Below are 23,138 nucleotides of genomic sequence, written 5' to 3' on the forward strand. Positions count from 1 at the left end.
CTAGCAGAGTCTAAAAGGTTCCTGCTCCCCTGATCCAGCAGCAACATGTTGTTATAACAGTTAATTCACCCACCAACAGTTAATTCACTTTTGTGTTTGTGCAGGTGATGCCGATGTCTCCAAGGATGTACCGGATGAAACCACAGTCCCTGACATCCCCATTGAGGCTAGGAGGCCAGCCCCCAGATCTGTCAATAGGCTGCCAGAAGAGGAAAGCACTGCTCCTGAATGTAAGCCATGGCAAGCCAAAGTGCTACGGACTGAGAATCAGCACCTCGAGACTGTCTCAAGCATTAAAGCCAATGGCCAGTGCGGGCAAGAATTGGACAAGGGTACAGATCCAAGATCCACAGCAGAAAAAGTGGAGATGGGGCAAAAAGAGGCACATTCAGGAGACGTGGATCTGTCATTGCCCTCAAGTGGGCAGCTCCAGAAGTGCCTTAAGGACTGTGGTACCAGGACAGTTGAGGAAGAACCCCAGCAGCCCAGTCCTTCAGAAGGAGAGGATATAGAGACTTGCAGGAAAGAGAGCGAAGTTTCCGAAGACTCCAAGCAGGGATCCCCAGAGCATGGGGAAAAGGGCTCACTGGAGCGGCCTGGGGAGCAGGAGGACTGTATGGAGCTGGCGGAGGGTCATTCTGGCAGCCCAGGCCCCCCACCAGATGCCCTGTCCCAGAAGGAGCTGGTCAGGCGCAGGTATCACTGTGGGGAGTGTGGCAAAGCCTTCCTGCAGCTCTGCCACCTCAAGAAGCATCGTTTTGTCCATGCTGGCCACAAGCCTTTCCTGTGCACGGAGTGTGGCAAGAGCTACAGCTCAGAGGAGAGCTTCAAGGCCCATCTGTTGGCCCACCGGGGCGTGCGGCCTTTTCAGTGCACCCAGTGCGACAAGGCCTACCGCACGAAGCGAGACTTGCAGGAGCACCAGGTCCTGCACACCGGCCAGCGCCCCTTCTCCTGCGAGCACTGTGGCAAGGCCTTTGCGCGCCGGCCCTCTCTGCGCATCCACAGGAAGATCCACGCGGCCGCAGCGACCGGCCCGGCTGGTCCCAAGGGATGCCAGTGTGCCATCTGTGGGCGCCACCTGGCCAACCCCGGCTCCTTGCGCAACCACATGCGCCTGCACACGGGGGAGCGCCCGTACGCCTGTCCCTACTGCGGCAAGGACTTCCGACAGCAGAGCAACCTGCGCGAGCACCTCCGGCTGCACACCGGCGAGAAGCCCTACAAGTGCCGCTTCTGCGGCGACGCCTTCCCCAAGCTGCCAGAGCTGCGGCGCCATCTCATCTCGCACACGGGCGAGGCCCACCTGTGCACGGTGTGCGGCAAGGCGCTGCGGGACCCCCACACGCTGCGTGCCCACGAGCGCTTGCACACGGGCGAGCGCCCCTTCCGCTGCGAGCAGTGCGGCAAGTCCTACACCCTGGCCACCAAGCTGCGGCGCCACCAGAAGTGCCACCTGGCTGACAAACCCTACAAATGTGAGCTCTGTGGCATGGGCTACAACCTTTCCCAGAGCCTTGCACGCCACATGCTCACCCACAAGGCGGAAAAGGACCCTGAGGAACTGAACACTACAGTGGCCTCTCTTGCTGTGGACTTACCCCAGGCAGCAAGGAGAAGGCCTCAGAGGAAGAGCCACCAAGAGGAGGATGTGACAGAGCCCGCCTTGCTCATGGTGGAGGTGCCAGAGCCAGAAAATGAGGCAGAGCTCCTGATCACAGCCAGTGGTCACTGCATTGCTGCTTACCAGCCTCAAGGCAGCCCCCCAGGTCCTGAGGCACACGGGAGACCTGCTGAGCATTTGCCATCGACAAAGGACGTCATTGAAATCACCATCTCCGAGCACGAGGACAAGTGCATCATTGTGCAAGACAAGGGCTCACCAAGTGACGTGGTCATCATCCAGGAGGGGGTGGGCTTCGGAGCAGTGGCAGAAGTGGTGGAGGTCGAGACTAGAACCTGACTGTCTCAGCCTGCTCTGGCTCAGCTTCTGTACAGAATATTAAAGTGGCTTTTTTAAAAACAAAAACAAACAAACTAGCTCTGTTGTTTTTCTGTGGCAACAAGGCCCCGGGTCTCAGCCCCAGGCAGAAATAGTGGTCTTGGAGGTAGCCTGTGGGCGTAGAGCTCGATCTTTTCAGTAGCTGCCCCTTGGAGCTATGAGCCTGCGTGTGCCACATGCCGGGCCTGGTGCGGGAAAGGCATGGGCTGGTGATGGGAATAATCTCTTAGAGGGTAAGCACAGAGCTTTAACAAGCAGTGCCCCTGCTCTGCTTGCGCGTAATGGTGCACCATGGGGAAAAATCTAAGAACAGCAGCCTTGAACAATTCCTTCCTTTCAAGTTTTTCTTTTCCTGCTTAACTGTTGCTATTCAAGCACTTTTCTGGGATTTTATGCTGGAGCCCAACAGCATTTCTGACCATGTGAGCGTGATGCTAATGCTAGACGTTGCTGGGAAGCAGCTTCCCAAGCATTAACAAGGTGTCCCTGTTGTGGGTTTTTTGAAAACTATTTTTCACAGTCAGCGGAAGCAAAGTCCTGCCTTAGAGCTAGGGCTGAGTGTTCTTCCTCTGCTTTCACCTGTTTTGCTTGCTGTTGGCTTCCTGGCTCTCTGGTACTGGATGGTCTGTCTGAGGATGTCAAAGGATAGTTTCATTTCTCACAGTACTAGGAGCATTGTACAGTGAATTTTCACTGTCCCCAGCCAAGAAGCGCCTTACCTGTCCAGGTAAGGATTCAACAGCTCATTTCAGTGTGCTCAGAAGATTTTCCCTTTGCCCTGCACATGCAGATGGGGTTCACTAATCTGTTTCCTTGTTCTTTTTCTTGTATTCTTGCTTCCTCTCTTCCAGTTCTTTCCTCTTCCTGCACCATAAAGCTAAAAGACAGCTAAAGCACAGCTACACCTCAAATATTCCCACTGCTCCACCTTTAGTGCTCATTTGCCATCTGAGATACACTGAATAAAACTGGTACCTGGAAAGGAGTGCACATTTCCAAAGGCCTTGCAAATTTTGCCTTACAGGAAGAAGTCGACAATACCAGCCCTAGCAGAGATCTTTCAGTCTTGCCTGCCCCACACTTGCATTTCCCATTACACAAACACTGTTTTCATTTGCTACCTTGTTAATTTTAGCCATTCATTGTCTCCGTCTTGACCCTCTCCAACATCTGCGTTTCCCTAAAAGTTTTGTTCAGAGGCCTAAGTTCTCTGGGCTTCTTATGCTCACTGCAAAAGGAGGGTATAGTGTCACCTGAGAATCATCAGTAGCACTTTTCGGGGTGCTATGAAGACAGTAATGTGACCATCTGAGAAACTATTCATTGTGGTTTTTACTCATCTTTCAACTTTTTCCATAAACTTTTATGACCAGTTTGTAGACGAGGTACTAGAGTCAGATCCACAACACCTTGATTTGAGGTAAGGCCAGTAGGTGAAATTCGCCTGATAAGCTGCTGGGTATCCTTATTTTCAGCTATTTTCTTTGAAGTCGGGGCAGATGCGCTCAGTCTTTGCCCTGAGAGCTTGGAGGCAGACCAGTGGGAGCACAGGTGTACGAGGGAGGGCTTAAATTTGAAGCTGCAGTGCTTTCTACGGTTCTCCCTGCGGTGCCTATCTGAACTCTTGCAGCCTTCAAATATTGACACAGCTGCAAAGTGTTCTCGCTGGAGCTCGGCTCGTGCTGTGTTTGAAGCGTGTGCCCTCTGTCACAGCACAACTGGGAGAGAAGGGGGAACAGCAGGGGGAAGGGAAGGGGAGAATCCAGGCCCCTGTTGCTTAATCTGCTGCCCTGTAACTGCCTTCTTCATTCTGAGCGAATAGGGGGGAATAAATAGGAGCAATTAAGTCCTAACAGAAAAACTATTGTGTTAGTGACTGCGAACATCCTTTTGCTTGACAGTAAAAATGATGAATAGAGTTATTTAATTCTAAGGAAACCCTATCAAAACCCCAAAGATGAGGACACTGGTGAACCTCAGCATGGATAGGATCTGTGGAACTTGGGGATCACAGCATCTGTAGAGATGTAAGATGTTCTAGTGCCATCCCCTTTGTCTTTCTCATGTTATCTCCAATAAATGTTATTTTAATTAATACATAATGGAGTCCGAGTGCCTTTCTTACTGGGATCCACAGTGAACACTTGTACTACATTTGGTGTAGTCAGCAGGATCCTGGTGAGAAATGCCTTACTGGAAGAAGGATAGTGAGGAAAAGAATGGGTTCCTGCCGGGTCCTGTAGACGGGCCTGAGGAACAGTCACGCAGCGTTTGGCCTGGTGACCTCTCTGGTGAGTTGGGAGATTCAGAAGGAGTTATTTGGAAGTCCCGCTCCAGCTGAAATATTTAAGTTTTCTCCAAAAGGAAGGGATGAGAAAAGTTCAATAAGAATGTGTTGTACTTGCTTGTCACTAACATGCTTGAAAAGAATGTGGGAATGTTTTAGTCTGATACCGGGGTAAGAGACTATTAGTCTCTTGTACGGATATGGAAATATGGAAGATATGGAAAGAACTAGTGTGGGTATCCCAGCAGCAAGAAATGCAGGTGAAGGGGCATGCTGCTTGCTGCTGTGCCATTTGTAGGCAGTGTAATCCATAAACAGCAAGTACAGGGCAAAGTGTGGGATCCCAGACCATTAATTATGAACAAACTGAAGGGACCTCCTGGGCAACCTCATCATACAATCTTGGTGTGAGATGACAACCAAGAGAACTGTAGAACCTGTCTGGTTGGGGTCTCACTGGAGATCCTGCATGCCTGTGACCCATACATCTCCCAGCATCAAGCACACAGGTCTTCTGTCCAGTCACGGTCTGCCTTGCTGGTAGGGCTTCTCCAGGGCTTTGGGATACTGGTAATTGATAAATATTTTCTTCATTTAAAAAGAAGAATTAACCCATATGAGACGAGATCAAAACTCCCATTTGTGTTGAAAACCATACTTCTGGGAGGATAAAGGTGCAAGTCTTCACCTAGGAAAGAAAATAGCATACATTACAGGCAAAAAGAAAATCAGATGATAGAAAGTTGCTTAAAGGAATGGTGAACAGAGATGGATGAGTTAAATGTTCAAAGGGTGGAAGTCAAAACCCCTGGGGAGGTGATGAAAAAGTCCCAGGATGTAGCAGAAATCTCTAATTATAATGCAAAGTCAATGTAAAGAAATAGCTGAAACTTAAGTGACAGTTGAGATAAGAGGCTTCAGCAGTTACACTCAACAACCTTAGGCACTGGTAGGTGGTTTTGTCCTGTTTCATAGGGGAAGCCGCTGAAGAACAGCAACTGGAAAAGAAGCAGCCAGAGGCAGTGACAGAACAGTTGTTTTCAGTAATTTTTTTTTTTTTAAACAACTGTTTAAGCAAAAAAATGGATGTAGGAATCAGAGCAGACTTCTGACATGAAAGGTAGATGACAGGTGAGTATTAGAGGATATTCATATCTGTCCAATAACCAAGCTTAACAGCCAGATTCTAGTGCTGCTTAAACTTAACCCTATACAATGCATGATATCATATAAGGTGCTAACATCTTCCCTTTAAAGGAAAAACAAGATGGTAAAACGCTGTGCATAAATATCACAACTGCTGATTTCAGCTGTAGTATAAAAGTTGTCTGGTTATTACAAAGAAGAGACAGAGGTGCAAGAAAGCAGAAAAAAAAGTGAGTACATTGGAAATTCTCATGAAGAGGAATACTCCAGTGATCCACATAGCAAGCTGATGTGAGTAGGAGCAGGCTTGTGCTGCGCTGCACGTATCGCTTGGCCGCAGGATGAACTGAGCTGGCTAATGCCAACTGGAGAGCCTACAGGCTGCTTCCGCTCGGCGCTGGTGCTGATGCCACCACCACGAAGTGGCCTTGTCTTTATCTCAGAGTGAGGCAGCATATTCTTATGGGAACATCCTTTTGTTTGACATTGGAAATTACAAATAAAGTTGTTTACTTCCAAGAAAATCCTCTAAAAAACCCAAAGACCACAAAGCTGGTGAATCTCAGCACAGACAATATTTGCACAGCATGCCATGGCCTGATGCTCTACTACTTGGTGTTCCCAGCATCTGAAGGGACCTAAGATTCTCTAATGCTATCCCCCTTTGCCTTCTAATGTTATCTCCAACGAGTGCCATTTTAATCAATACCTTGTGTACCCTGTGTGCCTTTCTTACTGCGATCCACAATGAACACTCGGACAGGCACATATCCATCAGTCATCGCTACAGCCAAGAATTCAGGGTGGTCTTCCACCAGTGTTATTTCTGCTCTGCATTCACATCCACTTGGGCTTGCTCAGTTCTGCCCTGGTGAAAACAACCCTGAGCTCATTTGCCCACCTGCAATGTGAGACCAAAACCAAATTATCATACAGAGAGTAAAGAAACGGTCCCTGTTGCTGTCCTCTTCTATTCGACCAGCTGAGCAAGTCCCAGTGGTGACCAGACGGGCTTACAGAAACGGGGGCTCTTTGTGCCTCCTTGCACAACGAGGAGTGGTGGTGACTGCTGTGTGGGACAGCAGCAGCTCTGATTTCCCTGTTCTTCCAAACCCTTGTTTGTGCACTGACGCCTCCTTCCTGTCCCAGCCTTACTGCAGTCCCTGCCTGTGCATTTCTCCTAAATGCAGTTTCCCTCCTGCAAAGTAACGCAGGGTGTTTCTAGGGTTGTGCCTAATCCTATGCACACACACCCAGGTCAATTTGGCTGTTCCTGAAGGCGCCTCTCCAAAATCCAGGTGTGGTGGGTGAGAACAGGGGATACTCCTGTTAGGTGAGGGCGGGAGCCTCTGCAACTGCTCTTTGTACCAGTGGACACAGAGTCATTCCTGAGCCACCCTAATGCTAATATTTGCACTCCTTCTATGGAGATAAATATTACAGCTGTATCTCCTGCACAGAGGCACAGCACAAAACATGCTCCCTGCTGGCAGAAAACACTTTTGTGCCATGTGGCAGCTCCCGAGACCATCCTGACCCTGCCCCGCTTTCTGCTGTTTTCTCACCATGCCGATTTTCTGCTTGTTGTAGGAATCATTACGGTGTTCCCAGCTCTGGTAGTCCAGTTCTTGACATATTCATTAGCTGATGTTGTGGCACCCAAATTACTCCTGCCTCCCTGTTCCTGCAAGCCCTTGTTTTTCGGCCTGTTTCAGGCGTGCTAGCTCCTTGCTTGGCAGAGCCTCTGTTTCCTTTTGGATGTATTTTAATATGTTCCACGGGTGTGGGAAGAGAAGGGGGAGACCAGACTTCAAGCTGCCTCACCTTCCTCCACCCCACTGGGAATTATAACGCAGTGGGAAGTTACACACACTGAGAATGGCATTGCTGACCTAACTGGGGGGAAAAATTTAATTCCACATGGACTGCAGCAGGCACCCCTTGTGATACTTGGCATGGATGAGGAAGATGGAGGAAACCTGTGTGTTTGGGTGCCAAAATAGCTGGGGCTAAGCTTGGTGATAACTGCTGGGAGAAAAGACAACTGGGCTCTAGGGGGAAAAGGGGCGGCTTGCTACTAAAAGCAGGAGAAGGATTTGGAATGGCTAAGGAGGTCTCAAAGTCTTGCTATGTGTGAGGCTACCAGGGCACAGCCTCCAAGAAGATTTAGTAGCAGGGAACTGAACCAGCACGGTGGGGAGGCAGCAGTCATGCCAAGAGCTGCGGGGGGAGCAGGGTGGCACTGAGGGACAAGTAGTGAGCTGCTTGGGCTGGGGTGGCTGTCTGCTGGCAGAGACTTCTCTCGGCCAGCCCAAGTTCTCCCTGTGCCCTGGGACAAGCTTGTCCTCTCACATCTTCCCTGCTTTGAAATGAGATGCTAATTTTTCTCCTGGGGTGTGTGCATTTAGAGGCATTTTGTTTGGCTTCCACCAATTAAGTATGAAAATGAAAATGTCCTGAAGGGAGGGAGAGATGCCAAGAGAGGATGGATAAGAGAAGCCTCAGTCCCGCTGTCCCTGACACACCATGACCTCTGGAGTCCTGTTTCTTCATTCTGGTTTAATATTAACCCGGCGGGGCTGTGACTCCGCTTATTCTGCTCCCTTTGCATTTCCTCCGCAGCCAGGGCTGTACAGCATGGCGCACAGCAAAACCAGCATACTGCAGGGCCTGCTCCTTTCCAGTCTTCTGCACCTCACCTTGGGCCACGATGGAGGTAAGTCTCTGGCACGGGGAGAAGGGCTGGACCAGTGGGTGACGAAGGAAGGAAGATGGGCTTATTTCTTTCCAGGGATAAAGCTTGTGGAGCTTCTAAAACCTTGTAGCTAGGAGCAAAAGGGTGCAGAGAGTGGACTGAGCATAGGGCTTTCCTGCACAAGAGGATGCAGCAGCATCCAGCAGCTGGCAGGGAAAGCCGGTGACGACAGCTCAGTAGATTTTGTGGGTCACCTGGGAGATGGTGGGGAAGGGGAATGGGGCTCAGTCCAGGACCTTGTGTAGCGCAGCCACGGGCCTTTTTGGGTTATTTCCTCAGCTCACCTGTGTTGCTACAATTCTCCATTGCCTCTTCAGCTGCCCTTACCTACAATATAGGTCATATGCAGTATGCAGCCTCCCTGCTCATTGCTCCATTTCTTTTCTCAGAGCCTTTACTTCATCTATCTGTTCTTCATATGAGCTTAGGTCCTCTCTGACACACTGCTTTGTGGGGGAAGACCTGTCTACAGGTCTCAGTTCAGAGTCTCTGAACATGAAGATGGAATCAAGCTATGCCTATCCCAGTAGCATGAGACTGGCAAGACAGAAATACATTGGTTGGCAGAGAGCTCTAGGCGGGCTCTAGGCAAACAAGCCTCTATCTAACTGCAAATCGGCAGAGCAGCTTTGCCGAGGATTCCTATCACTTCTGCTGCCTCAGTGATGCCAACCCCAAAAGATGAATTATAGAAAGACTGCACTGATCATCAGGTGTGGACTTGACAGGTCTTGGGCAGGGCTTCTCCTCTCTCTATGGTGAACTGGGGGAGGCTGGGCTATGGGATCATCACATCAGCTGAGCGTGACTTTTGGAAACTGCAAGGGAAGATGCGGGGACCCTCCCACTGCGAGCATCCCTTTGACTGGCAGTGTTCTGACTCGGTAGTTTTCCTGGAAAAGGGGCAGGCACTGTCATTGCTCAAGCGCCCACGACGTGCCAACAAGGGATTTCTCGAAGAGATGCTTAAAGGAAACCTGGAGCGAGAGTGCCTGGAGGAGATATGCAGTTACGAGGAGGCCTTCGAAGCCCTCGAATCCACCGTTGACACGGTACGTCACAGGGCACGCGGGTGTCCCGCCGCTGACTCCTGCAGTGAGACCAGTGGGTCACATAAAGCCAGGCACTGGGGTTTTAAGGTTGAATTTTGTGATAGAAAGATAAGGTTGATGTGTGTGTGACACAGAGAGCTTAGACATCCTCAGGGAGACTCCCTCATAGAGCTACACCAGGAAATGTACCTCAAAGCTCAAATTCTTTCCCTTCCTTCTCTATTGTAAACATGAAGTGAAAAAAGTGAGTATTTCCTCAACTACTAGCCAAGAATTGCATCTTCCACTAGTTCAGCTTGCTGCCACACACATTTGAACTGCCACAGCCCCAGACAGTCACGAAACAGATGACTTAGCAATCAAATCCTGAGTGCAGGTGCCTCAAGCCCCTCTGAGCTGAAACTCTGTCACAGTTTGTCCCTTCTTCTGGCTTCCAGACACACTCACTCACTCTTCTACATTTTTTTCATCGTTGTTTTGTGAAATGCTCCTAGCCCCAAGGCCAGTTTCAGTGCTGAATTCCACCCCTGAGAATAAAACAAAAACCAGATGACCAGTTAGGAGTTTAAGGCGGCAAGAAACAAGCTCCGCAGAGTATTTCTAAAGCAGCATAAACTCTCAGGCTGCATAGGAGAGACGCAGATCCGAAGAATGGAGCAGTACCTGCATATGATCTTTAGAAGTTCTAGGTTCAATTCCTTGGACTTCTGTACTGCAGCACAGGCTCTGCTTCCTCTGCACGTTGATGAGGGAGAATTGCTGTAAGCATCTCTGATCTTTTTCGGGAGTGATAGTCCTCTCTATTACTCTGATTAGTTGCAAGTCTATAGGAAACAACCAGAGTCTCTCCTGGAGATGATCTGTTGCATGATCAAGAGTCTAACAGGGACAGCAAAGGTTCCTGCACAGTAACTGATCTTCAGGGTTTGCATCTCTGCTTTTGTTAGGGGTAAAAAGTCCCTTTGGCACATCCTGTTCTAGGTCAATCCAGAGAAGGCAAACACAAGGTGGAGGCTCAGGACAGATTAACGGTCAAAATGACCTTTCACAGGATGGTACAGACACCTGTAGACATTAGGCCAATTTGTCACGGGGACACGGCTGTATTATGGTACTGTTTTTTGCCAGCATGGGGCATAAAGCAAAGCACATTATATAATAGCAGGATAAAAACGTAATTTTGGAGATCCATGGTTGCGAAAGGAAGGTAGCTAACCAGAAGCCGTTGTAATATTCCTCAACAGTTATCCCACTTCCACTTAGCTAGGGACAGGGGCTTACAGATAAGGTGGTTTCCAAGCTTCAGACTGTTGGATACGATGGAGATCTTATGTCTGGGTATTGCAAAGATGCAGAAACATGCATGCATGAAGTTCAGTGTGTTGCCTCCAAAATGCTTGCCTATCTGGGGCAAAGCTGAAAAAGACCTGATTCCTGAGTCTGTTGGGTGGGAATGTAGTTTTATATTAGATTTTCTGCTTTGTTGGACTCCATAATATTTGCTGTCAAAAGAGCTAGGTTAGTTTGCGCCACTTGCCGTGATGAGGCATTCTACTGGTTGAATTGCAGCAGCTAAGCAAGGTCTGACGTCTGCATCTCTGCTCTTCAATATTTTTGTTTGTTTGTTTTTACAGGATGTATTTTGGTCAAAATACCAAGGTAAGTTGCTTCAAGTCCTGCAGGTGCTCTGCTCTCCCTCAGGATGTACTGACCCATCCTGGAGAAATGGCTCCCTTCCCCCTTGTGAGAGCTCACTCTCCAGGACAAAGCCCTTATGTTTTGTCCCTAGATGATAAAATGGTTCAAACCATGATGCTTGTTTAGATTCCTTTCTTATAATGTTTTTTTTTTTTTTTCTTATTTTGTTAGTATGTCAGGGCATGAGAAAGACCAGGACAGCTTTGGATGCTTGTTTAGAAGGTAAGAAATTCATGTGGACCTCAAGTTCCCTGAGTGCCAGAAACCTGCTTCCTACAGTTTAGAAGGAAAAAAACAATCTGAAGTTGGTGAGGTCATCTGATTAGAAGGAAATAATAGCATGAGGGTACCTTGAAATTCCTTTCGTCTTCTTTATTTCTTCACTAACCATTTCACAAACTGCCTGACTTCCCAATTAAAATGACAGAGGGTAGCTCTCCTTTTCCCAGTGACACAGTAGCGTGTCCCTGACTCTAGCTCCAGGCTAGACTGGCCTCTCAGAAATACTCTGACCTGTGCCTACAGCCAAAGCAAAGAACAAAGCCTCAGGATGAGCTCCCGCTGACGAAGCGGAGACAGTTTAAGCCATGTGCTCTTCCCACCCCATAAAGAGAACGCCTGTGCTTGTGCAGGCTTGTATATGCAGTAAAAGCTAAAGGGATTTGTGGGAGGGTACCTCTGACCTTGAGAAGCGTAACATCCATTTCCACTGGCCCGGGCTTACCCTGTGTTGGGCTTTTGACAGGCAATTGCTCTGTTGGTCTCGGCCAGAACTATCAGGGGACCATTAGTCACACCAAATCAGGGATTGAATGTCAAGTGTGGACAAGCAAATACCCACATATACCTAAGTAAGTGCATCTCCCCCTTTCCCCTGAAGAGTTTTCCAGGGTGTCCTTCCTTCCTAGCTTAACCAGCCTTTTCTCACAGATTTAATGCCACCATCTACCCCACCCTCATTGAGAACTACTGCAGGAACCCAGACGACAACTCCGAAGGCCCATGGTGCTACACCCGAGACCCAACGGTAGAACGGGAGGAATGTCCCATTCCAGTGTGCGGTATGCCTCAGCACTACGCCCCAGCAAGCTCTCCCCTAGCAAGGAACTTTGCACTAACACTGATGCTAAGGAAGGGGAGAGAATTAGCAGGAAGGGATCTTATACGAACAGAGGTCATTCAGAGTAGAGAAGCTGTGTCTTAAAAGGTTAAAAGTGGCTGGGGAGAAAGTGTCAAGGAGATACATCTACCTTAGGTAAGACCCTCTAACGTAGTATTTTCTCTAGACGAATCCATATCTCGATTAAACCTGCTGTCAACAGTTTCCAGGAGTCTACTGCAATTTTGCTAGCCAGGAGCACCCCCAAATCCTGAATCAGCTGCCTCTAATTTGTGACAGCAATGAGTCATACTGCTTTTTTTTTTTTTTTGGTCAGAATTCCTTTAGGATAAAACCACCACAACTTATGCTTGACTGCTTGCCTTAATGTTCGTTCATACAGTGCAGCAGTTATATTCTGTCTCCTCTCAAGAAGACAGAAGATGCCCTTCTCTCATTATCCCCCTTGACGGGATGGAGAACTATCCCCCTACATTTGTACCTTCCCATTTCTTCTCTGCGACACAGGGCTGTCTCCTCTGGGGCTTGGCCTTCATCTCAGAAGAAATGGTTGAAAGTGGAGAACCTTGTCACAGCAGAAGCTTCACTTGCAAAAGCAGAGACTAGAGGCAATGACTCATGAAAGTCATAGAGGTCATAACAAATTTGACAAAGATTTGTTCTGAAGCATTAAAATCATTAACATTGCTCCAGTCTGCCATATGGCAAATTGGAGAAAAATAATGCTTTGCTTTGGGATGATCATGCATTGGTACCATCTCTGCTCGTGAGTTAGTTTCTGCCCTATGGCAAAGTAACCAACTGTTACACTTACATGTGCAAGGATATAGCTGGACTAGAAAATCCTTAGCTTTCTTGCACAGTTCCTTCGTGATCAAGTTGTCGTGAATCAATCTCACAGAGATGCAGTCTCCCCCGTTAAGGTGCTTACTGCTGCTTCCTCAATGGCTGCTCAGTATTTTCTAATGCAAAGCTATGACTTAAATCACAGCTTTCTGCCCTTCCAGGTCAAGACAGGACAACGGTTGAGTTTACTCCACGGGTCACAACACAAGCCCCAGTGCAGGCCTGTGAACCGGAGAAAGGCATGCTTTACACAGGGACCCTCTCAGTCACTGTGTCTGGGGCTAAGTGCCTGCCGTGGGACTCAGAGAAGGCCAAGGCATTGCTCCAAAACAAAAACATCGCCCCAGAGGTGAAGCTGCTGGAGAATTACTGTCGGAACCCTGATGCAGATGAAGAGGGTGTCTGGTGTGTAACAGATGAACCATCCAACTTTGAATATTGTGACCTGCACTACTGCGGTGAGAACCCTGTATTGGTTTGAGTAGGCACACTTGTGAGGCAGTGGCAAAAAAGGTAGCACATGCAAGCAGAATGAAGGACCTGACAGGGGAGTGGGAGGAGGAATTATAATCATAGAATCATTATAGAATCATTCAGGTTGGAAAAGACCTCTGAGATCACCTAGACCAACCTTTAACCTAGTACTGACAAGTCTACCACTAATACAATGCCACACGTGAAAGTCTTACATGTACTAACCTACCATACATGTATATAACTTAACTCTCTTGTGCGTGCTCTTCTCCCTGAAAACTCACTCTGGTAGACAACGAGCATTAAAACTAGCAAGGGTTCTCAAACATCATTCCTCTGTCATTCTCACGGGGTGTGGAAATGGACATCTACACTGCTCTGAACACGGAAACCACAGCAGCTAAGCCTTTTACAATGTTCATCTTTATGTGTCTCTCAGACAGCTCGCTAGAGGATGAGAATGAACAGCTGGAGGAAAGAGGAGGACGTACCCTCCTTCCTCAAGAGTTCCAAACCTTCTTTGATGATGAAACTTTTGGTGCAGGCGAAGCAGGTGAGCAAAAACTCTAGATACAGCATCAGTTGGTAGAAAAGTTGCAGCTTCTTCCCACAGAGCACTCACGGTGCCTCAGAAATGCCAGCTTACCAAATGCTGTCAAAAGCAGGTGTAGGAGATATTTAAATTGCCTAAAGGTTCATCCAAAGTTAAGCTCTAGTTAAAATCATGGAGCTAATTAGCATGCCTGTCCTAAGCTTTTCCAGCTTAGCATGGTGACTGCAGACAATTTTGCTACCGTGAATGAGGTAGAGTATCAAAACTGGATTGTCTATTTTTTATTTATTTATTTTTTTTTAAGATTGTGGCACTCGTCCTTTATTTGAGAAGAAAAAGTTAACAGACAAAAGTGAGAAGGAGCTGCTGGAGTCATACATTGGAGGCAGAGTTGTGCATGGGGATGATGCAGAACTGGGAAGTTCCCCCTGGTAAGCATTATCTTGTCGTAGTCCTTTGTGGTGGGAGTTACATCTCCCTTCTCTTCATTTCCAATGTGGGGGAAAATAAAAGGGATCTCTCATGGCAGGAAGCATGCAGTCAGTACCATTTCTAATCACAGATTCTCCAAGTGTGTGACAGAGGAGTAGAAAAGTAGTAGGAAAGAAGCTTCTCTGTGCTTGAGTTAAATACATGCTTGTCAGGGAAAGCTAGAGCGGTAGTGGGGCTCCTCTCTCCTCTTTCCAGCTTTGCTAGAGTAGAGAGGATGCAAAGTCACTGTAGGTAAAGGAGGTAAGATAACTTGCCTATTAAATAGAAATAGACCTCTGCAGTCTTCTTTACCAGTACAGCACAATGCACTTCCCTGCTCAATCCAAATTCTGCTCTCCTTGCATTGCCCCAAGACACACTGCAAGCCAAGACATTAGTCCTAAGTCTTCCTCTTTCCTTTTGTTTCAGGCAGGTGATGCTCTACAAAAAGAGTCCTCAAGAGCTCCTGTGTGGTGCCAGCCTCATCAGTAGTAACTGGGTCTTGACTGCTGCTCATTGTCTTTTTTATCCACCCTGGGACAAGAACTTAACTACAAATGACATCTTGGTGCGGATTGGCAAACATTTCAGGGCAAAGTAAGAGCCTAAACAGCCTAAATTAAGTGAGAGTACACTAGCTTTCCTCTTGAAGTAGTGAGATACAGCGAGGTTAGAATATTATTAAGTACGCAAGGAAATATACAGAGTCAATGCTATCAATCTCAAGAATGAGATTTAATGGAGACGGCACTTGCTGATCTTGAAAGGGCGAGCAGAACCCTGGAAGGTCTAAAGGGGCACAGGCCTGCGCCTGTCAAGAGGGGGAGAATATTGTCTCAGAGGGCACAACAGATCTGAGAGAAGCATCAGCCCCACAGCTGCTCATTTCCTATCGTACAATGAGTTCTTTCCTTCACAACTATTTCAGATATGAAAAGAACAAGGAGAAAATTGCTCTATTGGATAAAATCATCATCCATCCCAAGTACAACTGGAAAGAGAACATGGACCGAGACATTGCACTCCTGCACCTGAAGAGACCCATCGCCTTCAGTGACTACATCCATCCTGTCTGCCTGCCTACCAAAGAGGTTGTGCAAAGGTGAGGCAGCTATCCTAGAAATACAGGCTACAACAGTGTCCTTTGGGCCTTCATAGAAGACAAAATAAATACGCCTGTTTAGGCAATTTGCAGCAAAGGAGCCAGACAGGAGAAAGCTGTTACAACATATTTGATTTTATAATTATGCTTCTTTCCATTCTGTGGAAGGATTTCCACAGAAGGATTATAATTTGATTATAATTACGCTTCTTTCCATTCTGTGATTGCTTCCACAGGCTGATGCTGGCAGGTTATAAAGGGCGGGTAACTGGTTGGGGGAATCTGAAAGAAACATGGGCCACTAGCCCAAGCAACCTCCCCACAGTCCTGCAACAGCTCAATGTGCCCATTGTAGACCAGGATACCTGCAAGGCATCCACCAGAGTTAAAGTCACTGACAACATGTTCTGTGCAGGTAAGCAGACCCAGAGACATAAGGCTAACTTGCCACCGAAGACAAGGGGGCTGAGCTCCTGCTGGGACTCATACCACGAGGTTACTTTCTGATAAATTTTCAAGTGCCCTCCTAAAGAATAACTTTCCCGTGATAATTTTTTCCAACTCTCAGACTCAAAGGCAGAAGTTAAAGCTATGAATAAGGTTTGTGACACCGTGATGTCAGACTAACTAGCACAATGGCACCACTCTGCTATCTGTCAGCAACAGCTCTGCAAGAACTGAGAACACAATAATCTTTCCACCAGTATAAGGAACAGTTCAGCAACTTTCTGCATTAAAGGCTGCAAACCAGCTATACTACTCAGTAGGCTAAACGACTCATTCTGTACTTGTCTCAACCTTTTGAACACCTATTTACTCTTATGCCCACAACTTTTGTGGCAGGCTCCTTCACAGATTAGGTACAGTATGTGTGAAGACAGTCATTTCTCATGTTCTGTTTAATTTCCTGTCTAATAAATTTGAAGAGGTGCACATCTATACTCTTAGCTTTAAAAACACTTTTCTTGATGTCATATGCTATTTTACAGACCTCTTACAGCTCTGTCATCTTCCTCCCAAGCTGAGTAGGACTTAATTTTTCCTAATATAGAAGGCATTCTGTACTTCTGATAATCCTTGTTGCACCTTCTTAAATCTCTTCTAGCACCATACCCTTTTGGAGAGTGAAGAGACATAAACATAGCATTCAAGATATAAACACACTATGGATTTATGTACTGGTTTAATATTTTCTGCTGTATTCTTCATTCCTGCAGTCTTTATAAGTTTCTGCAAGCAAATCTCCAAAAAAGTTTTGGCTGAGTTTGTCCTCTTTCCATCTAATAACACATAAATGCTTGAGTTAGGATAGAAGCCAATTTCACAGTACAGTACACCAACAATATAGTATTCATAGTTTCTTTTTCTAGAAAACGCTTGAAAAATAGGTGAGATTCAGACATAGGGCAGCAAAAGGGAGACTTGAGCGATGGAAAATGCAAGAATTCCTGATGAACTAGGCACTATCCAAGTAAAACCCCTATTTTCTTTATGACAAGTCTGTAGGAAGATAAACACAGTCAGTTGGACGAGACAAAGAACAGAACCTGCAGAATGACAGGAAAATAAAAATGAGGAAGGCCATGTCTCTAGTCAATACAATGAAAGAACAAGGTACACAGAACTTGAGCACACAAAGTTCGTAAAAACAAAGGCAGAGTAGCTCAAGCTACAGCTGAAAATAAGGTGGCAGCTGACTACCAGCTATTCTGATGAAAAATAGGAATGAGAGCACAGAGGGTGGTGGCAAAGTACGATATAATCGGTAACTCTGCAAAGACAGAAGCAGAGTTGGCTGTTTTATAAATATCAAATTTAAACTCCTTTAAGTCCAACATTGGTAGAAGCAGCAAGTAATCTCATGGCTCTGAAACATTATGCAGCAATACTTCAAGGAAAAGATGGCCAACACCAGTCACTTCCCCTACAGCCAAATGTCTGACTTTTCTTTCCTGTAGGTTACAGTCCTGAAGACTCAAAGAGAGGAGATGCCTGTGAAGGGGACAGTGGGGGACCTTTTGTAATGAAGGTACGTTCAATAAACTCAAACTTATAAGACACAGGGCACTGGGTTTGTGTTATGCTGAACTTTTATAGTTGTCTAAAAAACAGCAGCAGAGATGCAAACTATTGAGTGGCTGAAGCAAACCCCTCTCAAGCCTGAGCTGAGCAACTGAGAAGAATCCTGCAGTCATCTAGCTCAGCTCCATTTCTGTACTGAGCTCTCAGCAAATAGAGAGATCAGCTACGGATTTCTTAAGCAATGGCCAAATCCCACTTAGAGGTTTAAGAGTGGAGACACGGTTATGCCCATAAGCTGTTATCTAGTATATGTCAGGCTAAATTCCAAAGCAGCATGCATGACTAAAGAGGCTAGGGCACAAACAAGGCTCAGATCTGAAAGTCTCTTGCTCCTTATGCCAATCCCATTTTCCTTTGATTTAGAACCCAGATGACAACCGCTGGTATCAAGTGGGGATAGTTTCATGGGGAGAAGGCTGTGACCGAGATGGCAAATACGGATTTTATACCCACGTATTCCGTCTGAAAAAGTGGATGCGAAAAGCCATCGAAAAACAAGGGGGATAGAAGAAGCGTTTCCCTTGCTTGTTCTCAGTTTTGCTACAGTATTCCAGTTCTTGAAAACATAAGCATTGAAGATCCTGAAGTAAAAGTTATATGCCTACAACTTGACAAAGGAAGGTGTTCTCCCTTGAAAATAAAAGTTCTCAACAACCTCATCTTCCTTCTGTTCATACTGAATTGAATTGCACTTGAATCCACGCAATCGCAATAGCTGGGAGTACCAAACGACACTAGTTGTACTGCTAATTACCTATTGTGCCTTAAACATTCTCCTCCCTTCTATCAGCTCTAATAATCAAGAGATCTTAGACCTCAGACGATAGACTTCAGATACAGTAAGCAAAACTTCCCTCATACACTATTTCCTCCCTTCAAGTCAATGCATTTTCTCTTCCAGAAATTGATCAGAAAATGTACTGGAGATAATCCCCCTACAAAAATTGTGGCATTATTCAAAATGATAATATTGATGTCAAAAGTAAAGCAACTTTTTTTTTTAAATAAGAAAGGCATTGTTCTTGGCTGTGATAGCAGTCAACAAAGCACCATTATTTGCAAAGTTAGCGTCTAAAGATGTTATAGATGCCAGCTATATGCAACTCATCCTACACAGGAATAGGGGTTGGAATAGATGAAGAAGTAGCATTTCATTTATTGCATGGCAGTAACTTTTTACATGGCAGGTGTTGCTGACGCCTGGAAGTGTATTTCCCACTGGCATAGCTAGATTCAGAAAGAAGCAATTTGTGCACGGTCAAACTTGCATCCAAAGGAAGCATCCTTCACTATACCAATTTTGTTCTTATAAAGCCCGTTTAGGAATCACTCTCAAGCTCCAGTTCTTTCATGAACTCTTGAGCAAAATTTGCAGACCACCAAAGACCCAGCAGTACAGTAGTAAATAATGTATTCTTGACAAGCCAATCAGTTCAGCGCAATTTTCTCTTAAAGTGATCATGAGATTTGTAAGCCATCCTTGCTGCCTCTGACATCGTATTACCAAATTCCTCATCCTTCACAATGCCATCAAGTTAGAGAAGCAAGCAACAGATAAAGTTGCTTGTGCTTCAAAGAGTATTAAGGAGAGTGAAAGGAGACATGAAAAAAAAGATGGCCGAAAGAACTACCTGAAATTTGTTGGTAAAGTTAGCAATCAATTACTGTGTTTTGCTTTTGCAACCTCCTTGAAGATGGCTTATCTGGGAACCAACTTGAAGACAGCCCATTTTAATTGCCCAAAGCAAGTACAAAAACAACCTCCCAGAGATATCTGAAGAAGCCAATTTCTAACTGCACAAGTTCCACAACTGTTTAAAGTCACTGATAACCACAGGCATAGAAAAATGAAAATGCTTAGCCCTTCTAATGCTTGCATTTCTAGCCTCACCCTTGCACAACTACCTAGTATCTGTAAGAAACTGTATCTAACAGACGGGAACCAGGACCATACAATTTCTGGAGTAAGTCACTGTTAATGCGGACTTATTACAAACAATACAGAGGAATCATTTTTAAAACTCAGTTTAATGTTATTTAAATATTTTCTGGGCTAAAGATTAGGCTTTATTAATTTATGTGCACAAGTTTTAGTTCAGAACTCCCAGGATATTGAGTCCAACCAAACACTACAGAGACACAGGGCAAAAACTCATTCATAGTAAGCAACTATATCTTCTACTCAATTATTCCTGTACTTCACTTCCAATTCAGTTTCAAGTGTAAAATAGTTGTATGCAGGTTTGCAGGCATCACTGTTTTAACATCCTGAGCCAATTAACAAACAGCTCTTCAAAATGTCTGCTAGATGTGGTACAGTAAATAAACACACAGGTTCATTTAAATGTCAGTAAGTTTCAAAAAGCAGCTGGTAATTGAGAGGTAGTGGCAGTAGCTCCAATGCAAGCCAAACATCAACTATTCGCAAACAGCCCCAATTTAAGTGCACAAAACTTCAGCACTTACCAATAACGTCCACACACTTCCACTTGTCATTCAGGTCTGTTTCACAAGAAAGGGCATGACCACTTCAGGTTAGGATAGGAGACTGCAACTACTAAATCAAAGCAGTGGAGCAATGAATGGCATCGTGTCAATTAACACAGGATGGCGAATGCTCACAAGTCACCTGCTATCACAGTGCACAAACTCACCACAAGCACCAAGCAGTATTACAAATCCACTGCAACCCCAGCCTAGGGGTCCTGTGACAGGAAAATTGCAGCCGTTTGCAGAAGCTCTAGCATAGATTTGTTATACAGGTATTAATTTCAAGCCAGGATTTTACTGTAATCAGGCAAGATTGACTCAGCAACAGCCCAGATGCAGAGACTGTTGGGCCCCATAGCAAACAACAAAAGCAGCAGTTACATGGAACCAAGTTAAAACCCAGAGCAGAAACGTGCCATTTTAAGCCTGCCCATCCAACTCCTCAACAACTCTGTTCTAGCTACGGAACAGATGTGGAATTTATACTTCACAACCAGCTCACCCGTGGAAGTGAAGTAGCAAGGTTAAAATACATCACCTCCCTAGAGATGAAAGGGCTAGAAAGGCTACACAGTGTAGGTCTTTAAGCTTTCGTACTCGTTGCTTCTGAAAAAGGCTAGTCAGAACTCTCTCACAAATTAAAAAGCAGTGACTGCAGCTGTTGCAGACTAACACTACCAGGTCTTTTCTAGTTATATAAAATAGGAGAGTTTGTTAACATTGGATGTTTAAATGCAACTGAATGTGGTGCTGCAGTCTACCTGAAGAAGACCACTTAAGTTCAGGATAAGCGAGTACACTGACTGTACTTCACTGCTAATCTATTCCCTATCAACAGCAGCAGGCTCCCTCAAAGAGAAAGCATTATTTGCACACAGATGAGATTATGCTTAATCTGGGTAGAGGCATCACAAGGATTAGTAATTTAAAATAAGCATGTCAGCAAACTAAGTAGTCTCAACTTACTGAAACCACGTTCTGGAACAAAAATAAAGAGCAACTACACAAAAAAATGCACTACTGCTTATAGAAGAGTGCAAAGTCTCAGGACTGCAACCCACAGATAGTATACACCAAATATACTCATCTTCCCTATAATATATCCAAGCCCCGTGTTCATGTCAAGAATAGCTTAGTTCAGTTGCTATATGCCCAGTCACTAACATTCAGGAATAGAGAACAACTTCTCTCGCCAGCAGTCACTGCTGTTCCTACAGAGACTGGTATAGTTAATGCAAACTTTATTTACAAAAGACACTTAAATTAGTTACTTCATGCCATGTGTCCATACAGAATCAACAGTTCAAGGATTACATGGAGAAGAATTCACAAAATTAAAAGTGAAATCACTAAAGATCTTCTAAGAGTTAAGAACTAGGAAAAAAGATCTTAACGACAATTTTACAAATAAAAAAGTTATGAGAAACTAGTCTGAGCAAGAGGATGGTTGTTTACAGGTCTGTACACTAAAACTAATACACAGACAGCCTTCTATTGTCAAGAGATGCTCACTGAGAAGCAGAGTATGTACAAATACTTGTGCCACAATGACTCAATCCCCCCAAAATCCACCGTATTATACATAAACCAGTTTGTATACATTAGGCCTAAACGAGGCCATTTAACTATGAAGACTTCTAGTTTAGTAAACTAAAGCTGAAGACAGCCCAAGCAACCGTGATGCTGTCTCTCTCGCATCTCTATTTGCGACTGCTTTTTATTCTCTCCAATCTTTTTTTCAAGTCATCAATATTAGCTGCTGCAGAAGAGGGCGAAGCTGGGGTAGTTCCAATGCCAGAGGAATGAGTCTGATTGGAGTCCAGGTCCAGATGTTGGTACTGCTCCCGTGACTCACGGAGCTGGGAGAGCTTACTGTGAAGCATATCTGTAGAGGATGCAACTGTAGGGACTGCTGGTTTAGAGAGCAGAGATGTCAGAGGTGGTCTGTCTTCCTGCTACGATGGAGGAAAGTGAAGCGTTAAGACAGATAATGGCAAAAGCCATTTAAGTACAAAGCATAATTCACGGCTTTTCATCTTCACAGAAAATACTGAAAACAGAGCAGTATCTTTCCTTCCCTTTCCTCTAAGTCATCAGTGCTATAAAGTCAGTTGCCAAAGGCAGAACCATGCAAAGCTAACTAAAATATTCAATTCCTATAATTTGTTTTTTAAGTAGTTCTTGGTTAACTTGATGTCAGTTTGGACACAAAGAAAGTGCAGAAGTCCAACCATCTGCTAGAAGTAGTCACACTAGACTCATGACAATATGTTTGAGACCTTTCAGCCTCAGATCAAATCTAGATTCTGACTTGAATCTGTCTTTGGCACAGAGGAGCCAATCCATTTGATTTCTTAAAAAAAAAGTGCAAATGAGGTACAACTCCATGGGATTTGCAAGCATTGTCAAATACAATACCTTTGCATTGTCAAGGCCACATCGCTGCCTGAGGATTTTTAATCTTTCCAAGTAAACCGAAGGCCCCACTTCCTCCCCATTTGTGTTTCCTATAGATGAAGATACAGTGTGGGTAGAAACAGGAACACACGTTCCTTCCATCTGAGGAGAAATTCCTGGAGGATGGGGGAGGAATAAAAAAAGTAAAAAAAAAATTAAAAACTCAAAAATTAGCTTCCTGATCAGTTGCTTCAAGTGAGATGCAATAGATGAAGAATCAACTAATCCATACACCAGTAAACTCTTTGCATTTGCTAGTAAAGAAACAACAGGCTCTTTCACATCCATTAGATCATTTCCTTGAAAGAGGGACAATTGAAAAACAAGAAAAGAAATGAAGACATTTAAGCAGCAGTAGAGCAGCTCCAGAAGTAGTGCTGGTGCTGACAGCTGGAGAAGGAAGGGTGTGCATGGGAGGGAGAAAGATGCTGATGCAGATCAAAAGTAAACAATAGAGGGAACTCAGCAATTACACTGGCAGGATGGGTAATATTTGGAGCCTTCTGTCTTTTTCTAAGTTCAGTAATACTTCTGGCAGATCTTGCCACTGATTGTAAACTCTTTAAGTTAACTGAAGAAGAAATAAAAGGTATTGCAAATTCC

The 23,138-nt window shown here is 45.4% G+C and overlaps 2 protein-coding genes across 8 annotated transcripts in view; one reads left to right on the forward strand and one right to left on the reverse strand.

Moving 5' to 3' along the window:
- Positions 1–18,247, forward strand: part of LOC308196568 (uncharacterized protein) — a 19,058-nt gene extending 811 nt beyond the window's left edge. The window contains exons 3-17 of the mRNA XM_080595705.1: positions 105–1,958; positions 7,975–8,151; positions 9,079–9,242; positions 10,877–10,901; positions 11,112–11,162; positions 11,686–11,791; positions 11,871–12,001; positions 13,068–13,364; positions 13,820–13,933; positions 14,238–14,364; positions 14,834–15,001; positions 15,333–15,506; positions 15,743–15,921; positions 17,465–17,535; positions 17,952–18,247. Coding sequence (XP_080451831.1) covers positions 105–1,958; positions 7,975–8,151; positions 9,079–9,242; positions 10,877–10,901; positions 11,112–11,162; positions 11,686–11,791; positions 11,871–12,001; positions 13,068–13,364; positions 13,820–13,933; positions 14,238–14,364; positions 14,834–15,001; positions 15,333–15,506; positions 15,743–15,921; positions 17,465–17,535; positions 17,952–18,095 — 3,782 coding nt within the window. The 3' untranslated portion in view covers positions 18,096–18,247. The remainder of the gene's footprint in view (positions 1–104; positions 1,959–7,974; positions 8,152–9,078; positions 9,243–10,876; positions 10,902–11,111; positions 11,163–11,685; positions 11,792–11,870; positions 12,002–13,067; positions 13,365–13,819; positions 13,934–14,237; positions 14,365–14,833; positions 15,002–15,332; positions 15,507–15,742; positions 15,922–17,464; positions 17,536–17,951) is intronic.
- Positions 18,248–21,302: 3,055 nt separating this feature from the next.
- The window catches only part of CKAP5 (cytoskeleton associated protein 5), a 49,951-nt gene continuing 48,115 nt past the window's right edge, over positions 21,303–23,138 (reverse strand). For all 7 annotated transcript variants that reach the window (XM_080594646.1, XM_080594641.1, XM_080594647.1 and 4 more), the window contains 2 exons: positions 22,497–22,651; positions 21,303–22,033 (listed from right to left, as the gene is read on the reverse strand). In XM_080594646.1, the coding sequence (XP_080450772.1) occupies positions 21,779–22,033; positions 22,497–22,651 (410 nt within the window). In that variant the 3' untranslated portion in view covers positions 21,303–21,778. The remainder of the gene's footprint in view (positions 22,034–22,496; positions 22,652–23,138) is intronic.

This window comes from Anser brachyrhynchus (genome assembly GCF_964034855.1).
Source record: "Anser brachyrhynchus genome assembly, chromosome: 5".
NCBI lineage: Eukaryota > Metazoa > Chordata > Aves > Anseriformes > Anatidae > Anser > Anser brachyrhynchus.